At 39.2% G+C, this 21,140-nt stretch overlaps 1 protein-coding gene across 1 annotated transcript in view; it reads left to right on the forward strand.

Moving 5' to 3' along the window:
• The first annotated feature begins 7,562 nt into the window (after positions 1 to 7,562).
• LOC119745541 (atrial natriuretic peptide receptor 1-like) overlaps positions 7,563 to 21,140 on the forward strand; it is a 35,321-nt gene continuing 21,743 nt past the window's right edge. Inside the window, exons 1-3 of the mRNA XM_038221935.1 lie at positions 7,563 to 8,295; positions 13,920 to 14,096; positions 18,652 to 18,779. Of these exons, the coding sequence (XP_038077863.1) occupies positions 7,563 to 8,295; positions 13,920 to 14,096; positions 18,652 to 18,779 (1,038 nt within the window). The remainder of the gene's footprint in view (positions 8,296 to 13,919; positions 14,097 to 18,651; positions 18,780 to 21,140) is intronic.

A 21,140-nucleotide genomic window follows, 5' to 3' on the forward strand; every position in this document is an offset into this window, starting at 1 on the left:
ATTGGTCCTACACTCGCTACGACGCTACGTCCAGGTACTCGACAACAAAATGGTATTTGGACATAGTATCGTGTCTCAGACTCATTTAATACTTGCCAGGGTGGGTCCAGCTTTGGCACGGGGGAGGGGTACATCTGTCCGGGTGGGAGTGGGGTTAGGCATGTGTCCTTTTTTTTGCTGATTTTTAAAAAATGTTTTGCAGCTCAAAGTGGTGTTTACACCCCTTAACCCTCCCCCTCCGTAGGTCCGCAACTGCTTGCCCCACGCGGCTGTAAACAGGCAGTGACCAAAAGCTTGTCCGTGAGTTAGTCCAGTCCGATGTGATTACATGGAGATCAATCTTTTGTCAGTTCATCAATTTCATATTACAGTTCATTAAGCTGGACTCCAAAGCCCATCGACTCGTATAGAGCTAGGTGGACAGCAAATTGAATCGTAGGGCCCTATTGCTCGCTTGCTTGGCAGCAATATAGCAGGCCAGGTTGACTTTGATGAATCGGTGATTAAATCCTGTGTGTCTTCAAGGAAGCCAAACTATTCACTTGATGAAATTTTGGCTGCGCAGGTTTGGCGCGCTTCTTGACACGTAGCTTGGCAACTCCCGCCATGTTTTGTGCTCAACCGCACGCGCGCGAGAACAAAAAAAAAAACCCCAGCCGGGCCGGGGATGGTGGAAATTGGCTGGGGCGCTGCAGCGACACGCTACTCGGTAACCAGTGAAATGCATCCAAACTGTGATTCCTCACTACCCAATTACATCTACGGAATGGCACAAACAAACGGCATGTTTGCGCTGCCATTAACAACCACAGAGGGGGGAATAAGAAAAGAGCATTTTGCTGTGTGTACTCGCTTAATTGAATCAAGACTGAGGAAAGGCCGAGAAGATCCTTCCTGGACGAGCCAGGAGGACCTTTTAGGAAGACCTCTTCACCGAGGAATTGCAGTTTGGCTAAGTAGGAGAAATCAAATTAGGAAATACCTGTGTTGAATATGGATTCCCTTGGGAATACAGGATGGAGGAGAAATTGACTGTATTTTTCCTAAGTAACTTAATTAAGCCTTTGAAGGGCCTTATCATCCGGCTTTTCTTTATTAATTCTGCAATTACGCGATCTCTTGGGCAATTATTTAAGAGCCCCATAAACTCTGCTCAACTCTCCACTTGTGGATTTTGTCACCAACTTATACCACTGAAAGAAAATGTTAGTGTAAGTAATATTTATTTAAACCTGATAAAACATCGCACTACTGAATGTTGCTGGATGTAAACGAAACGCACTTAACAAAAAACACACGAAACGCATACCTTTAACCTTTATGAGTTACCTTTTTACTTGTGGTAAAATGATACGAACTGTAAAACATAATATGCCCAAGCGTCACTCTTACTGAGCCAGTTTGGCTTGTAAAAGGTGTTGTTGTGTACGCCAAGATTTTTTGGGGTGAATTGAAAATTTCATTAGGATATGGTTTGCTTAACTAAACATTTTCGGTGCAAGGTAATCCACATTTCGGTTTCAATAATAATTCAATACCCAAATTAAGTTGGTGTGTTCTTTTTGTCCTGTTTTGTTGGATCAGAATGGCCAGAAGTAAGCCCACAATTTGTTACATGTCTACATTTATACAATTTTGTTACAATTTGTTACAAGTACTTCTTAAAAAAAATCAGCATATAGTCTCGACTATTAAATTGGAAAGGGATTCATTAGATAGAACTACATTAAGTGTTGTTGTAAAGCTTGTGAGAAAAAAAACATCCACGCAAGATTGTTGGGGTGGGACTTGAACCCACGACTATTTAAAAATTACATCGATGAATAGTCCAAACTCTTTCATCGTCCCGACGCCACATTCCACCAAAAGTCATCAACCACCTATTAATCACACGTCGCAAATAACATCCAAATCACAAGTCATCCAAGTCATATTTTACGATTTAGTGCAAATATTGACTTCAATCTTAGTGACTGCCTCGCGCTCTCCGGTAGTACGCAAGAACACGGGAGAGGAAACAAGTTGTAAAGGCCTGTATCTTTTAATCTAACTCATCGTCTTGGCTAGTAGAAGTGTATGCACTGTGATAACATCCTCGATGTGATCATGAGATGCAAACATGACGCAATGTAATGATACATAAACAGAAAGCCGTAAGAATCGCCCGCGGAAAACAGAACGTGTTTTCTCTCCTTCGTTGCCCGGCGCATATGCCATCTTGTCCATTCGGGAGAATGGAACGACCGTCGACGTGAAAAATTGACTGTGACAAAATCGATCAGCACGGCGTGTTTTTGTCGCTGAAAATGAGCAGAAATCGTATACCTTTTTTCGTTAGACCCCGCAGCGTTGCCACGCGAAAGAAATTGATTCTGACGGCAACGAGGACGGTTTCCTGTTCTGGAGCTTTTTTGTGTTTTCTTCTTCAGTTTTTGCCGCATAACAATCACCACGAAATGGCTTGAAATTGCATCTGGGCTAACCGCCCAAGCCCTGTGTACTAAATGGAATTTTTCCTGTTGCAATTAGGTCGAGCTGCTTTGGGGAGAGAGTGAAATTAGAGCCTAGAATTCCCCAGCCCAAATTTAGGTTCCAGCGAATAATTTTAGATCTAGCAAAACATTCCATGTTTGTACATACAAAATAGCAATAATGTAGCCTCAAACCAAGTTCTTACATTCGGTCACAAAATCGTTTTTTATTTATCCGTGAGAACATCAGGTCACCCAATATGGACTAAATTCGAAGTGAAGATCAAGCCAATAACACGGCAATTTGACACACAATACTCGCTCCATAACTATAGGTCTGAATGCATGCGGTGCATAATACATTATGGCATTGCAGTTTCAACGTGGCTCAACTAAGTATAGATTCGTATACATACAGCCATTGTAGACCTAACCTTTTTTGGCCAATACAAAAGTCCTGGAATACAAGGAAAATTTGGTCTGTTCAATTTTTTTTTCATTTTTGCCTTTTTTTCCCAAAATAATAAAGTGGATGAAAGCAGCAAAGTGTGTCAGTTATGGCTTGAAGAAAATTGTGAAAAGCGTGTCTTTTCGTTTAAATCAACAAATTCAACAAAACTCCAAACTACTGTTTTTTTTTCACTGACACTGCCCATTTCTCTCAATAACTGCATTTAAAGAAAGACCCTCAGTTTAAATAGTCCATTGATAAATGATGTATAATGCTGCTCAACGTGAACGCGCCGGTGCTAGAAATGAGCAACAAATAAATTTGTCATAATTACTCGGCAAAATTGAGTTTGGCGGTACAAGCTGGTAATTTCATTGAATCAACAAAAGACAAGTCACGAGTATAATTATTTACTGTCGTCAACCTAATGCTTTTTTGATTCGTCCTGTTTTCCATCACAATGAATACAATAACTGCTTTGCACTGTGAGAGATGGAGGCACGAAAAAAGAACTGACAGTGATGTGTTAACCTGTAATACCCATCATCTCCCATAATAGACATTGTCTGTTCAATTGAAGCGTTCTAAAAGATGACCTTGCAAGAATCAAATTGCGTAAAGAACTCAATTACCTGAGTGCTTCACTTTGGTAATTAACAGAATTGCTCATACATGAGTCTCTCCAAAAAATGTTGGACATTCATAATGACGAGACGCTTTCTGCGAGGGTTGAAAAGCGGGGGTGTGAGGGGTGAACCTCATGCCTCAAACTGACTGTCAAGTACAGAGAGTTCCTAAAACGCACTGAAGATATAATTGTCTCATGAGGACGAATCGATGATTTTGACTGTTCCTCTTCCGATTTTGAGACCATTTAGCTAGATGGCTGTTTCATAAGTTCGTTTAAAAAAAAAAGCCAGAAAGCTGACAAATTTGGCTTAGATTGCCCAAACAAATATGCTGCATAACTGAACTATTTTCTACAATGATCTGCGATATAAAACTGTACCAATTGTTCGGCTCACAAACTACAGCTCCTACAGTTCCCATGTTTAATTCGAAGACATTGTCGTCGGACTCCATCTTCTTTGTAGCTCATTTAAACACCGTCTCATCATCGTCTTCAATTTAATAGATTCCATGCAATTCACGTGGATCAGACAGGATAAGACCTTCCGGCTCTGCTACTAATTGCAAACTAAAGTGCAATACCATTGGGCATTCCACAAGAACTAATCCTTTGTAATTATAGAGGATGATGGCATTAAAAATGCAATTACTGAGCAGCTTTTGCGAAAACAAGTATATGTTAAGGTATGCATTCTTCCAAATTTCGCCAAAATAATCAGTTAGGCTTACGTTTCGTATTTCAGGTCTGTGTTTTATCTATTTATTAATTCATTAATTTATTTATTGTTTATTTATTTATAGAGAACATGTTAATAAATCTTACATCTGACGTGACATTGGCCTTGTCTATACGTATTTCAAGAGTAGCATTTTGAGCCAAATTGTCAACAAAAGATGGTGCCGCATATAATATAAGTGACAATTCACTGGGAGTGCATCAGGTCCCATTCACGCTAGCTGAAAAATTATACACATGGCGATCCCAGCGCACACGCGTTTGAAGTTCGTTTTGAAAAGAAACATGCGCGCCTTGAAAGAAGACTAGCGCTCAAACAGCTCGACTTTTGAGGGCCAAAATCGTGTATATACGCCAAAACCAAATTGTGAAGTGTAGTTGTGTTAACATTCTCATTTTACGCTTCAAGTCCCTTTAAAATTTTCATAATTTCGTATACATGGTAAATCGTTATTCGGCTCAAAAGGATGTATTCTCTTGGCAGTTAGGCCTACTCCTTTAAGTCCCGCACAGGCAAGCGATCGAGAGATTATTACGGTGTCAGTAGGATCTTCTCTAAAATCCTCGGCTTCGTTCCACTCGGGACTCTGGCTTAAAATGCTAATTCTAAGCTTCAGTGATTACCAAGTCTATAATCAGCCTGGTGTATTCTCTCTTGGTTCAAAGCTTTTGGGTTCTGAATTATTCTGGAGCCAGACATGAAGCCTAACTTGAAACGAACCCCAAGGTTTGGGAAATGGGATTTACTTTGTGTTCCATGAAGTCGACATTTCGCTGTCCCCCTGGCACCATCCCGTCCGACATTGACACTTGTAACGGTCGATTGTTATGATGAGTATTGACTCTCAGAAACGCTTAAAGGAGAAACTTACTTCTATGCTGTTACACGCGCATATACGGTACATGTAGGCGTCAATGGATGCATTGTACATCACCCTAGACGCTGAAAACCTTCCCTTGTATTATATTAGTATACAATGCAAATAAAATGTCCGGATGATCCGTTCAATACTGTACTTCATAATATTACATTGATTGAACATTAAACTTCTCTTTCAATCCTACTCACAAAGACATTTTAATGGGATTTGGGGTTAAGGATTAACAGTGAAATGTTACCAACTACAGAACCGGTTTCATCATGATTGACGCCTCTGACGTCCGGTCTCTTTTACCTTATATGAACTTTAACCTTAACACGTGACTATAGACCCTGCCCACTTAGGCACGCGCAATACAACCAAAATGTCCGTATTTCATAGAGTCCAAATTTCACGCTACACCGGCTTGGACCTCTATTGCCGTGGCATAGTGCATGAGTATCTTTCTGGGAACACGACAATGACTGGTTATATGGGCATCATTAGAGCCCGGTACTAAAAATCGATGACTGCTATCACAACCTAATTTGACTAGTTATCTCGTCCTCTATCATTCACCATCAATTGTGTTTTCCAAGCTTCACGTACTTCCTTGAAAGGCCTTTCTATATACCGAAGGTTACTTCTGAATCACGTGAAAATAAAACATTATCGATCAGGATGGACATCACAATTAAACGTGATTACTTACACGACTGCACTCTCATATTTTCTGGGGGAACTTATATAGTTCGTTTGCACGGGGCTACGCATGAGCAGAGCTCTTGTGCACTCATATTGATAGTGTTTTGACAAAACAAAACACACCTCAAAGATGCCTGGTGAATGCAATAGATCTTTAAGTGGAGTGAATTACATTTACATGGAATAATATAAAATGTAAGTATAGGGTTAAGCTTCTGGGGGGCACCTGGGGTGCGCCAAGTTTCAAGGTGGGGGGGGGGGGCACTGAAGGCAACGAGTACATTGTTTGTGTGCAAATCAAAATTTCAAATGGGTGGGGGGCACGGACTCCCTTTGCTGCCAATGCTGCCCCGTATTAACGCCCCTGTTGTCAACAATAATTTATATAGGTACAATTGTCAACAACTGCTGTCAACAATGATTGATGGGTACAGTTGAGCCTGGGCTTGCTTCAACCTTAATTCGTGAAATTAGAAAATCTCGACAGCTATTAATGGTAAAGTAGCTTGCTTTAGGAATACAAGAACCACGCTGCGATTCGAACCAACATCCTTGACGACCATGCAACATACCAAAACTAGTACACATGTATATCTGCTGATGTATCGTTAGAGCTGGATCGATTTATGCAACGACGTATTATAATTATTAAAAATCAATACAATACCACCATTCCAAACACAGGTATCAAAGTAAAATATTTTGCGTATGTTAAACATCACGAAGTGACAAGTCAGTGTCATTATCACATTGAACTGCGTGGTTTTGGATGGCGATGATCACTTTGTTGTCATGATAAATAAACAGTAAACACAAACGGTGAATGACTGAACCGTGGACACCCCTACATGGAATCGCTTTAGTTACAATGTTGTACCAGTCTTCTGACTCTCCGATTCATGTCACTAGGATTGGGATTATGTGTGGTCCTACAGTTTTAATGGCTGAGCCGAATTGAATAGAGTGGGTGTTCCCTACAATAACCCACCTAACGCTATAGGTAGGGCCTAGCCACGTGAGCAGTGAATGAAAACGTCAGCTTCAAAGACATTTCAACACAACCCTTGTGTACATTGGAATGGAAGGACGCACACTAATTTGGGGTTGTGCACCAACCGGATCCGGAACATTGGCCTATTTGAATGAGATTGATCGAGGATAGATGTTTTTTGACACGTTGATTTTTTTTTTACGAAAAAGACTTGTGTTGTTGCCATGGCTTGGAAGTGAGCGTAGAACCACACAACCGTAAGTCAATATTGACTCTCACTCCCGGAAACAGAAACAAAACTGCGCGGAAATTTTCAGTCCAGGCCGGTGAGTTTTGCAATACGCGTGAGCAGAATTCTGGGACAAGGAACGACTTTCTAATAACGGGTAGTTCATGCATTCTCCGTGAGCAGTGTGCGTGGTCAGACTGCGTAGGTGATGAGACGGTGCCATGCAGGTGATGATGGTAATATAGACTCTGTTATCAGAGTATAGAGTCAACGCACAAAGAGGCGACAGGTGACTTAGCGTACCAGTACAGTAGGTGGATGGGCGGTTCTGGAGACTTAGCAGTTTGATATCTACATTGTACATGACATCTCTGCTGTGTGATGCAACCATACAACAACGCATCCAGGATTTGCGACACTCGGAGCTCACAGTCGGTCAAAGTGTGACTCGGCACTAAGGGGTATCAAGTGTTATACTGATGCCATAACATGATTGTAAGTTGTCGGTTGACTCTGATGTGCGTTTGGATTCTGGGGACGTTTCTCGATCTGTGCACGGCCAGGAAGATCAATCTGGGGATACTGTTCGCCTGGGAGGGGTCAAACCCCGTGGGGTCTCTGGGTGGGGGAGCGGCTGCGATCGCCGTGGATAGGATTAACTCTGAGCAGGGGGAGCAGGAATACGGAGCCATACACGCCGCTGGGCTGGAGTTTGACTTCATCTGGAAGGACACCAATTGTGAAACCAAAATTGGATTGCCAGTATTTAGCGACTTGCACTACGACAATGAGCTGGGGGTACCCATTGATGCGTACATCGGCCCCGGGTGTAGCATCATCTGTGAGCCAGGGGGGATACTGGCCGCGCACTGGGGGACACCTGTCGTGTCCTGGGGATGTACGTCGGACACACTCTCCCAGAAGGAGACGTACCCGACCTTCGCACGGACCACCAGCCCGAGTAAGTTCGTGGCGCCGTTCTTCACCCGCATCATGAAACACTTCAACTACGACCGAGTGGCCATCATCTACTCTTCGCATCATCTCTGGTCTCTGACGGCGCAGAATATGAAGACGGACCTGGAGCAGAACGACATCGAAGTGGAGGTGTTTGCTCAGTTTGAGCCCTTGGAGAAGCTGGCCGAGGCTAACGTAGCAAGTGTGGCCAGAGAAGCCGAGAACAAGAAGAAACAGCTTGAGGAGGCTATGGAGTCATCAAGAGGTTGGTAAAACTTCATGTTTACGGAAAATAGAATAAAACGAAGAAACATAAAGCATGGGGCCAATTCATGGAACTGCCAAACGCAAAAAAAAAAAATTTGCTCAGCGAAAACAGGTCATCAGGCAAATTGTCATGCAATATTATTGCTAGAAACCGGTTCACATTTTTTGGGGGGAGTGGCACATAGATATTCAGTCCAGAAATCGGGAACTCTTAATACATTGTATTTGCATGACATTTGTGTTCTCAATACATTGTAAGAAAATGGACTAGCACATGAAACTACCTGTTGAGCACCCCTTACTGAATCAATCAAGACTGTATGACAAAAAAATCCAAACATCTGGTCTCGGTCTCTATGCCTGCACATCTTTCCACAGTCTGCCACCAGACAACTGAATGGTCAATCTTTTCAAACAGTCGGACATATGGGGTCCGCTCATAAGTCCGACGCCTCATAGGTCCGACGCCTCATAAGTCCAAAAGTTCGGACTTCTGAGGCGTCGGACTTATGAGGCATACAATTGATTTATTCCGCTTCATAGGTCCAACGCCGCATGAGTCCGACGCCTCATAGCTCCGACGCCTCCTAAGTCCGAAACAGCGTTTGTCCATTGTCGGACGTGTGAGGCGTCGGACTAATGAGGCGTCGGACCTATGAGGCGAAATGTATGTCTCATAAGTCCAACGCCTCACAAGTGCGAAATTTCGGACTTATGAGGCGTCGGATTTATGAGGCGTCGGACTTATGATACGGCCCCCACATATACCAGTCTAGTCCTTTGCTTCAAATTGACATCACTTGGTTTCACTCCCTGGTGCACACTATTGAAGAAAAGGCTTCTTTAAAAAATAATTTGAGACTTCAAATGAGATTTGATTGATGCAGTACTGAAGGGGTGTTGGACTGGTTGTTTCATGAGCCAGTGTATTTTCTTGTATTGCATATTTTCACTATCTTCAGTTTTGGGACTCTCATACACAGTGTTGAGAGTCCCAAATTTACGGACTACTCTCATGCATGCCAAGTTAATGAGTTAACGCCTGTGTTTTAATTTCCAAATGTAATCATAATGTGTATTTATGAAGAGGACGTATTCACCAGTGTTGGTGCTGAAGGCGCTAGCTACATCATTATTACCCAACTCATTGGGCCAATGAATCATTCCAAGGACAATTTCAGCTCCCGGGGGAGTATACAGCTCAATGCTGCCATTTCGGCGTCAAGCATAATAATACTGATTACTGTATTATAAGCTTAATGTTTAATCCATTATAGTGTATATCAGTGTAATGGAACGTTATTATAACCACTTATTATAACCAAATGCAAGTACATTATTAGGAATGCCCTATAGAAATTCCATCTAAGATGATTAGTAAAAAATGGATTCAATGGCAAAATTTAAAAATCAATTTTTCCCGTTCAACCCTATACAAGTCACGTACAACAAAACTGATACCATATAGTACATGTCTATATCATTTGGCTGTACGTGGTGAGTTGAGTTAATATTTCCACACTGTTCATATCAGTGGATTTGTCAGAGGCGTTGCCACTCGGAAATTACACCGTAAAACAACACTCGAAAGGAGACTAATTGGTCTCTCAACGACAACTGACACCTTCCCATAATAAAACCGAAGTGTCACTTGATGACAAAATATTACAGCATTGAGTACTTAGCTATGGCAACGCCCAGGCCTAGCCACATCAAACAATACCGTTTACTGTTTAAATTTCCATATGGGAGAATGTAGCTGAGTTCTGAATAAACAAGCTTTACATGAACAGAAAATCTCATTTGATAATGAAACGACTATTTTTTTCTGTTAATAATTTTTGTTCAATAAAAAAGTGTTTTCCTGATGACATGTGCGTATAAGCAGCAAATATTCACTGACATTGTACTATCTATTGTAAGGACTTATTAATTCATTAATTCATTCAAACATACATTTATTTCAATATTGCGATGAATAAATAACCGTAATTAAAACTGAACAAGGAGCACAAAATTAGGTAACAAATACAAAGTATGAAATAAAGGAGAAACGGAGCATAACAAATACTAAATCAACGAGTAATGTAAATAATCCCCAAATGTAAGACTCGCCAACAAATAATAAATTATCAAGGCAGCAATATGGTGTCATGTGCCGAAGCCAAAAGAGGGAATATTCAAAACAGAGTCGATTGAAGGAAGATTAATTCAGGATCCTTGTGACTCATCTGAAAGTCGACCTAGATTTGCTGTTTTTTTGCAGTTGCCTGTACTATTCTACATTTACGTCAGTTGAGCTCCAAAAAAAACCCGAAGCCTGGAACAGGACAAAACCAAAATAAGTTGTTATCAGAGTCTGACTTCGCATAACAGTTGGATATTTGGACAAGCGACGCAGTGGGAAAGTGCTTCCATTCATTTTGTCGATCCCCACGGAAATCATCTGACATATATTATTAAATGCCAGGGCAATTCAAAGTAGACACAGTCTATACGGGGGAAGTACATAATGTTATCACACCGGCACACCAGTTGCCTTAGATATAGAGACATGATTTCGAATTGAAAGAACAGTCTTTTTCCCTTTGATGCGATTTACGATCAACTGAGTGTGTACTACCTGCTATAGGCATTCCGGGTGCATGTGTACTTTTTAGCTAGCAAAATCACTCAGTCGTGAAATTATTAAATTCCTCTCCCGTACCTCAGCTGAAATTGTAACTATGCATGATGAATACGTTCACTTTCATGGAAAAAATGCTTGGGCTTTTAGCCTGTGTCTAACACAATGCAGCAGATGAAATTGATAATGTCATAACGTCCCTTCAATGCTGTGGCATGGGGCCCACATGATAACATACGACAATAACCGATTCTAGCTATCTGCTACTTCAAAACAAATATCAAAGTGTAAATATAAATTATGACAATATCTTAGTAACATCAAGATCATATACTTACTCGTAATTAAGTGTACTCACGGACGGGTATACTGTACTTATACCCTTTACCAAAGTACTTGACCGAAATGCTAGGAGGTCACTATAATTTGTTTCGATGTTAAAACCAAAAGTGAAACGGGAAACAAAATCACTTTTCCCCTTCTGACTTTACTTTATGTATCATAATTCTTTGAGGGTCAATCAGCAACCATCGCGTGATAAAACGCGTTGAATTATTGTTGTTGTTGAATGATTTAAATAGTTTCAACGCAGCCCAAACGATACCGTATTAAAAATCTAAAAAAAGTAATGAAACTATACGGTACTAAATTTGATGACCATAATTATATCGCATTTGAAAATCGCTAACGCAACAGTGGAATATCGTTGACCAAGACTTTATTAGAAAAAAATGGGGCTTGCGCGTACTAAGATCGAACGCATCAATTTTCAGACAAAATACGAGCGTTGATAAATGGCCGGGTCGGTAATGCAAAGCAAACATAAGATTTCGGTCAATTTAATATTTCCAGCATGCTGAAAGCCCCGCGACCTACTATAGATAGGCGGGGAAAAATACAAGTGGGCACTGCGGATTATTTCGCTGTTGATGGTTAAAACACCCCTTGCCGGCCTTTCCTGTATTGTTGCCTTGACACACTTTCATAATAGCTAGGTTTGGAAAGCGACACAATTCCGAATTCGTCCAACAACAAGTTGGAAAGATATTGAGTGTAGATTGACGGCGCAAATCTGTATACCTCCAAAGACTAATTCTGATCATAAAAATTGACCCAGCTTTAATCTTAATTTTCTGAACAAAGAAAAAAAATCATCCCTCATTTTTGTGAAGCTGTTCAGTGAAAACAGTTTATCGCCCAGAAAAAAAAATCCTTTTCATCTTGACCTTTCACGAGAGTGGCTTCAACCTCACACACGCAGACCATCTAACTCTCTACAATTAAGGCAAAGTGGCTTTTTAGAAATTAATGAAAAAACTAATGACTGTCATATCAATTCAACAACAGTACTATTTAATCCAAACAGGAAGATTTTTTCAAGGGTCATTGAAGACGTCCTGGCTGTGCCTTTCGACAATCTGATTTTTCCCTGACGAATTTTCAACTTGTTCTTTTTTTGTTGTAACGACCCCCACCCCCCAAAAAAAACCCCACTCCCCAAAATAAAAACACCGCGATACCTCACTCAATATCAAATACATTTTTTCTTTGCCAAACCCTGAAATACAACCGACAGGACATCTTTAATTTTCTCGTTTATCCGTCCATCAATTGTTTCCCCCACCCCTCCACGGGCTGCCCCACCCAAGACGTGGGGATTGTCACTTTTGAAGTGACAAAATTCCCACCCCTCGGGCAAAATTTCAGTGACAATTCCCGACATACATACGTGGGGCGCACTAGTGATGGCCTTTCACGTAGTACGTCAATGGTAACAATGTTTTTGAGTGACCAAAATCCCCACCCTGGGGCATGAAAAACGTGATCAAACCCCGACATCAGATCTGGGGGCAGCGGGGGCGGACATTTGAAAGGCGCATTAGAAGTGATGCAATGCTTTGTTCAATACAGCAAAGATGTTAATGCTAGCATAACATTGATGACTTGTTTTGTACCCAGCATTTTTTTTCGGATGCGCACTGTAAATGGGCGTCTTTGATAGGTTCATTTGTCCTCATTTGCAATTGCTCGTAGCCAGTTCCAAATCCATTACGATAGGAAAATTGCTTATGTCTTGTATCATTAGACTAAAAGTCTAATCAATCATTCTAGACAAAGGTGGCTGTTGGTTCCACGGATCGGCGACGTTAATGAATCGAAAGAAAAATCGTAAAAAAAAGACATACAATGCCTGAAATATGTTATAAACAGTTTTAATATATTGATGAATGTGGATTTTTGCCGAAACTGTCAGGCCTATACTTCAAAGCACGCTTCAATTACACCATTGATGTTTTTTTCGTGGAATTATCAATAAATACTTTGCTACATCATTATTGCAAATCTCATATTATTGTTGCACAACGTTACAAAAGTTGAACTCATTACAGATACGTATAGCAAGATGTTCCACCTTGCATTCAGGGTGAGTAAAAAAAAAAAAAAACCCAAAAAACAACGAAACCCAAATGTCGGGACCATTGTTTTAGTTCAATTCATAAGCTTTCTTTTATAGTACACGAATCATTCAAATCAATCATGTACTTTTCAAGTTACGGAATTTTAAACACAACCGCCGTTTTAAGGTTCTGTCCACGGATCATAAAAAATTCAGTGTTCTTTCAGCAAAACGAAAACAAATCATATAAGGATGTATGTGAATTGTTTTCGTTTTGCTGGAAGAACACACACCTTTCAAACGGCGGTTGTGTTTAAAACTCCGCAACTTGAAAAGCACATGAGCGATTTAAATGATTCTTGTACTAAAAGAATGCTTATGAATTAGGCTTTTATATCCTAGATTTTGCAAGTGCTACATGCAGAACTTCAGTAAAACAATGGTCCCTACATTTAGGTTTCGTTTTTTTTATTTACCCTGTATTCATGTAAATGTACGTCCTTCATGGCTATGACCAACCAAAGTGCATAATGTAGCCTCGTGCAGGGATTACTGTACCATTAAAGATTTATGTATTAGCCTTATTGATTCCTTGCAGTGTTTATAGTCGTTGCTTACGGGACCGATGTACGGAATTTCCTCCTGGATGCATTGGACCTTGGTATGATGGACGGTACCTATGCCTTCTTCACAACGGAAGTCTCCCTAAGCGCTCGGGAAGACGTAAGCGAACCGAACGACGGTCGGGACGACGACGCCATCAAAGCATTCGCAGGTATTAGCAAGTCAGATTTTTAGTCTGGTTAACGAACTGACGCCACTGTGGCGATGTCGAACTATCATCGTCTTACGACGGTGGACTAATGAATCGTTTTTCGTAATTCGTATGCCTATGTTTTCACCCTGATGGGTAATTTGTATCTATAATTGTTGACTTTTTTGGTTCTGAGTAGTGCGTTGGTATCATTTTCTATAATGAGAACAGAGATATGCAATGCACTTGGAAACCGACTTACGGCCAAGATGTGCCGCGGTAACTGTCAGAGTTAATGGTATAGGCAGGGCCGTAATGGCCATCGCTGGACTTTGGTAATAGATATCTCGAGTGAGAAACTACTTTATTACGACTGTCACACTCTACAAATACCTCCGGATGAAGACAGTTCCTTTTGTATATTTCTAAGGGTAATTGATCTTCGTTGGAACTGGTCCAGCGCTCTCTCGATTATTGAAATGCTAGAAACAGAGCCGCCTAAATAGTGAATGTATGCGCCTCCTTTTCATATTATAGCAAACGTGTGCCAGCTTTTCGAATGATATGCACTGTTAATTTAAGATAAATCCATGTAGGCATATCACCTTTAAATAACGTCATTCATGGAGCGACATATTTTAAAAATAATGCTTTTAAAAACAATGCTTGCAAACTCAACAAGTTAAGTACATTCTCTGTTAGTCAAACAGCAGTAAAATAAGAAACAGAAATGTACATTAAGGCCATGCCATATACAGGGTGGGTAAAAAAACACGAAACCCAAATGTCGGGACAATTGTTTTAGTTAGGTTCTGCATGTAGCACTTTTAAAATATGGAATACAAAAGCCCAATTCATAAGCTTTCTTTTAGTACAAGAATCATTCAAATCAATCATGTACTTTTCAAGTTACGGAATTTTAAACACAACCTTCGTTTTTAGGTTCTGTCCACGGATCACAAAAAGGTAAGTGTTTTTTTCTGCAAAACGAAAACAATTCACATAGGGATGTGTGTGAATTGTTTTCGTTTTGCTGAAAGAACGCACACTTTTTGTGATCCGTGGACAGAACTTTCAAACGGTGGTTGTGTTTAAAATTCCGTAACTTGAAAAATACATGAGTGATTTGAATGATTCCTGTTCTAAAAGAAAGCTTATGAATTGGGCTTTATATCCTAGATTTTTAAAGTGCCACATGCAGAACTTCACTAAAACAGTAGTCCTGGCATTTGGGTTTCGTTTTTTTTTACTCACCCTGTATGTAGTTGTCGCTTTATTGTTTTAGTAATAAGAGCTAGATTCAGGTGCAGGGTTGGTCCTCATTTTAAAGTCTGGCTACAGTTGCCAACACAGCTTTCCCTTTCGGTGACTTAAACCAAGAAGGTATAGATGCAGATAGCAACAGGAATGTACTTTACCTTTTCTTAAATTGCATCTGTTAAAACCTGTGACCCAGGGTCACTTATGAGAATAGTTCTGCGAAAACTGATGGGGCTACCCTGGTAAACTAAAATGATAAATGAAATTAAATGAAATTGGCTGAAAATCGAGCACGAGACTTTGATATTAAATTTCATCCACATCGAGATAATCGGCAAACTTTAAAGAAATGACCCCTCTTGATAACTGAGGTTCCTGTCGTTTGTCATTTAGCTGGTCACGTAATTTATCGTTTATCTTGTCCCAACCCATGTTCTTTTTACTGAATTGTGAATTGAAGAAGTGCACCAACCAATAAATGAAGTGATACATTGTACATTTCAAGCTGACAGTATAAATTAATGGCAGGATCCAAATTGTCTAGCCCACTTCGTGAAAAGTTCAGTTTGCTATCAATTCATAGCTTACTATTAGTCCGAAAATGTGGGACTCTCAATACTGTGTGTGAGAGTTCCAAAAACTTAAGGTATTGAAAACATGCATGACAAGAAAAATAGACTGGCAACTGAAACAACTAGTCCCACACCGCTTCAGCACTGCATCAATCAACTGTGCCTACAGAAACATGAGGCAAGTTAGGAACAAGTCTCTATTTACTACACTCTTCCATAGTCAGTCACCAGACTAATGACACTGTATGAAGAGGTCAGTCTTTTCAAATAGTTGGACCATGGTTGGACATGTACCAGTCAAGTCTTTAGCCTCATTTTGAAATCACTTGACTTCCCTCTCATTAGCAAACTATTGAAGAAATGTCTCCTTTAAAATTGAATTGAGTCTTCAAACTTTGTTGGTGAATACTGCGGACCTTTTCTTTGCCTAATGGAAGTTTTGGAGAATTTTGCTGGCTAAAGAGTGAGTAAAGTTGTCCTGATTTAGTTTTGCGCGTTTCAGAACACTCCAGGTCCCAGTCCAGCTCACTCTCAGGTAGTGGCCGGGGTAGTTTTTTTTTAATGATTATGATACTACAGGTGTCTAAAAAACACACCAACCGAACCCTCTAATCTCCCTCTTGTTCACAGCTTCGAAATAAAACCATTGCAAATATCGATACATATTTGGATCGTATAGTTAATTAGCGTTTCATCTATGAAAAAATCTTTCCAATCAGGTAAATATTTATTGAGTTTTGGCCAATTAAAAAAAACCCCGCCAATTTTTCAATCTGTCCACGGTCTCAATTGTAGTCTGTCCACAAATCTTTCCAATTGGGTAAATATTTATTGAGTTTTAATTGGCCAATTAAAGAAAAAGCGCCAATTTTTCAATCTGTCCACGGTCTTAATTGTCATTTGTCAGGAATGTAATGGAATTGAGGTGAGGGTAATTTTACTTCCTTTTAATGTTTTAATCTTTCTTTCTTTATTTTGGGTCTTTATTTTTTTCTTATTTTTAGCAACAATGGTCATTTATCCTTTTGGAGATAATGGTAGTCCATCCAGAAAAAGACTGCTTGGTGGTTTTCTGTGCTGCTCTGTCTCTGCCCTCTACTTGGCCTTTTTCACGAATGCAAGCTTCGGCCCGTGTTTTTATTAATAATTCAATATCTAAACACAATTTTTAACGATTTTTTTTTTCGGTCGATGCCTCATTCAAAAGTGATTAACCTTTGTATTGCTAGAAAAAAAAGGCAAATGAGAAAAGGAATCGATTTTTCGTGATGTACATTATCAATATTTTAAACAGTGACGTCACGATATATTTCACTGAAGGAAACATGTCCTGAATATGACCAAAATCTTGAAATTTATAGAATTATTAATGTCCACGAAAGAATAACACGAAAGCATATACATGTAACGATACACTAAATAAGAGATGGCAATGCAATACCGTTAAATGACGCTGGCTACATTCCGAATTTATTAATTGCATTTAGTATAGTTTTTGTTAATTAACGTAAGAGTGATGTATGGCTCGACATTTATGTTATGTTCAATGCAAAGAGTGCAAAGATCAAAAGCTGCTATCGTCTGGGTGAGCCTGCCTAAATGCATGTTGCTTTAGTTTATAACATGAACAACATTTTTATCAAATTAATAATTGATGTTTATGAATGAATTCCCCGCAGCATTGGAAAAAAAACACTTGTGAAATTATAAAGGAACGTTCAGGTAAATCAATGATTTACCTGAACATATAATTTTACAATTTTTTTTTGTCATTGTGGTAGGGAATTCATTCGTAAACGTCAATTAGTTATTTGATAAAAACGTTCATACATTATCGGGAAACCAGAAAGTCTGTTCAACCATTTAATGCGGCATCTTGCATGCATTTCAGATCAATGTGGAAAACCACATATAATTTATATCTTTGGGTATATTTACCTTTCATTTGTCAAGCCATCTGTTTCTGTGATAGATTGTGATTTGTTGGCGTATTTCGAGGAGTCGTAAAAAGGCGATCGATGAGTCTGTACATTGTAAACAGGATAGATTTACACCCGATTGTACACAAACCATTGAGATGGTAAAGGCTAAGAATGCACGGTCGATTGCCATGTACGGTCACGAATTATTGATTTCTCACAGTAATCTTAAGAGATATTCATTACAGTTAAAAACTTGAAAACTGTATCATGTTTCACTTTTTAAATGTTTCTAAAGATGTTACGCATTATTTTCTGTCTTTTGGCGGTTAAGTTATACTGCATTTAAAGAGTAAACAATTGTGTTCGATTGTTTTCTTTGCAGTCACTAAAATATTTTGTATCAACTGCTCATCATCTGCTTTAATATCAGTTTCTTTCGATTTTTCAGAAAAGTCCTGAAACTGCTTACACAGTCTAGTTTGTTTACGTTTCACATAAATAGATGTCGACTTTGTGCCTCCTGTGTTCGACTGCATGTTAATAGATTTAAGATGGAAACATTAAATTAGTCCGAGTGTAACTTGACGTCCTGTCAAATATGTATGACGTCACAAAACAGCTGTTAATGTGACATCACAACTATTAATTACTACATGCTTTAATGCCAGTATCAATATATCTATAGCCTCTGTACTCCTTCGATTCCTTACTTTATCACTATTCTATTTGCTGTCCTAACGGTACACAGGTGCACTTTTCCAGACCGCAAATTAACCTCAATCGATGTTGGTTTTCCCCCACCTGTTTCGGCTTGTTTGCCAGGTCTTATGGATGTGAAACTGCTGAAACCCGAGACAGACGCTTATATGGCCTTTGAAGAAGAAGTCCGCATCCGAACGTCGCAGATGCCATTCAATTCAACCGTATTCGTCGATCATCCAGATAAAGAGGTATGGAGTGTTAAGTGTGGCATGCAAATGTAACGTTTAATTCTGAAATTGAGATATCTCCATTTTAACAGAGATATCTCCATTTTAACAGACTTATCTCTAGTTCCAGACGTACGTGCCAATGTTTGCATTTTGATCCCGCAATAGAGATATCTCTATTTTAAATGGAGATATATTGATTAGAAATAGATATATCTTCATTTGAAGAGATGTATCTTTATTTGAAATATATCTCTGTTAGGAATAGGTATATCTCTATAAGGAATAGAAATATCTCTATAATGAGAAGAGATATCTCTATTAGGAGTGTAGAGATATCTCGATTAAAAAAATAGAGATATCTTCATTTGAAAAGAGATATCTTTATTTGAAATATATCTCTCTTAGGAATAAGTATATCTCTATTAGGAGTATAGATATATCTCGATTAGAAATACAGATGTCTTTATATGAAATAGATATATCTCTGTTAGGAATAGGCACATCTCTATTATAGGAATATTTCTCTCGATTAAGATTCCTTACATATATGTCTATTAGGAATAAAGATATGTCTATTAGGAATAAAGATATCTCTATTAGGAGTAGAGATATCTAGATGACAAATACAGATGTCTTCATTTGAAATAGATATCTCTATGAACATGTATATCCCTTTTTCGGGATTAAAAATGTTTACTTGGCACGCAATAGAGATATCACTACTAAAATAGACAAAAACCTTATTTCAGGAGTAAATTTGCACGCCATAGTAAAGTCCCGAACAGCAAGAACAAACAGTAGGAATCCAAATAACTTGGCTGAAAACACAAAGGCAAACGTGTTTTCACAGCCTTCTTATTTCTAGCAGTTGAAAGTGGTTCATTGCAGTTTATTGACGAAACCCAGATTTAGTTTGTCCAGTGACATTTTCCTGCTTTCAGTTATATATGTCTTGGTTTCACTTTTCCTCTTTTGTAAACAGTCAGTACATTTGTAATTAACACTTCAATTACATCTCCAGCGAGACGACACACAGTTGTGTAGAAAACATCCTATATGTACATGTATAATGTAAATGCCCTTTCGTCTTACAAGCTATCGCTCTAAACCTATAGACATGGTTTTTACTTATCTGAAATCCAACTCTATAAAAGCATTTGTTTCCGGTCCTTTGGGAGGCTCTATATTCTCAACAGGTGTAGAGAACGGTAGTGGGTCTAGAAGGGAGGTTTGTGAGGTTGCAACCCATCCCCCCTGCGTTCAGCCGCTGGCTAATGTTATGATATATACTAGTAATAAGAATAATAATTATTACCCTGGATAGGACATTTGGGAGACATACCCATAGACTTGTGCACACATTTTTTTTCAAAGCAAATGTGCCCCAACCCAATATTCCCTTGTTCTTTTTCCACGAATTTCGGTATGTTTACTAAATAGACCACGAGCAACAAATATAACCTAATTGCGACGGTAACATTGTGCCTCTAAAGGGGGGCTGTGGCATAAGGGAGACATGAAGATGTGTACCTAATGACCGATGTCTCCCATCGTTCGAAAAAATTATGATAATATGTCTCCTTAATGGTACATTTAGTGGCATAAATGGAATGCTAAGTTCCTAAATTTATTCTCAAATCGCCTTAGAATGCAGGAAAAACATCGTAAATTTCAACATTTTCCGGGGGACAAGCCCCCATATCACCCTAGCACGGTGTACCTTCGGCACGCCTTTGTTCAACCTTCGCTCAATCTCTGTTTTCTGAAAGCTAGATATGCTCCTGGAGAAGGTTTTTTTTATGGTAGGCTTGACAAAATTGAATGTATTTGTTTTTTATCGCCATATTATCATTTATATAAAAGTACTCCTAATTTTTAATTTTTTTTATTTCCCCCCAAAACTTGGTTTGTTTGACTGTTTTTGAACGTATAAGCCCAATCGAAATTATAGATGGGTACGTACTGCAGTCCATTGGGCAGAATAATTGTAGCTGTATATTTCTTTTCAGGGCTCGATAATTAACTCTGCAAATGCCACTTGCAGCCTTCGGACGGGACTGAAAAAGAATCCTTGAAGTGAAAATAATCGAAATTAAATTAATCGATTTGATTATGGACCTGCATACATGTATTGCAATGTTGCCAGATGCAATCATACAGAAAAGTGAATGCAGTTATAACTGTGCTTTCCAGGACGCGATGTTTTCATCCATGGTGGCATTTTACCACTGTTTTCCCCTGAGAAATAAAACAAAATTTGAATTCGGATTTTTTTTTTTTTATATCATTGCATCTCAATTATATGATTGGAAAAGAAAACTAAAATCGCAAATTCAATCAAACATCTTTGCTACAAGTTAAATAGTCAGGCAAAAGCGG

The sequence above is a fragment of the Patiria miniata genome, unplaced genomic scaffold (assembly GCF_015706575.1).
Source record: "Patiria miniata isolate m_02_andy unplaced genomic scaffold, ASM1570657v1 HiC_scaffold_7, whole genome shotgun sequence".
Classification (NCBI taxonomy): Eukaryota; Metazoa; Echinodermata; class Asteroidea; order Valvatida; family Asterinidae; genus Patiria; species Patiria miniata.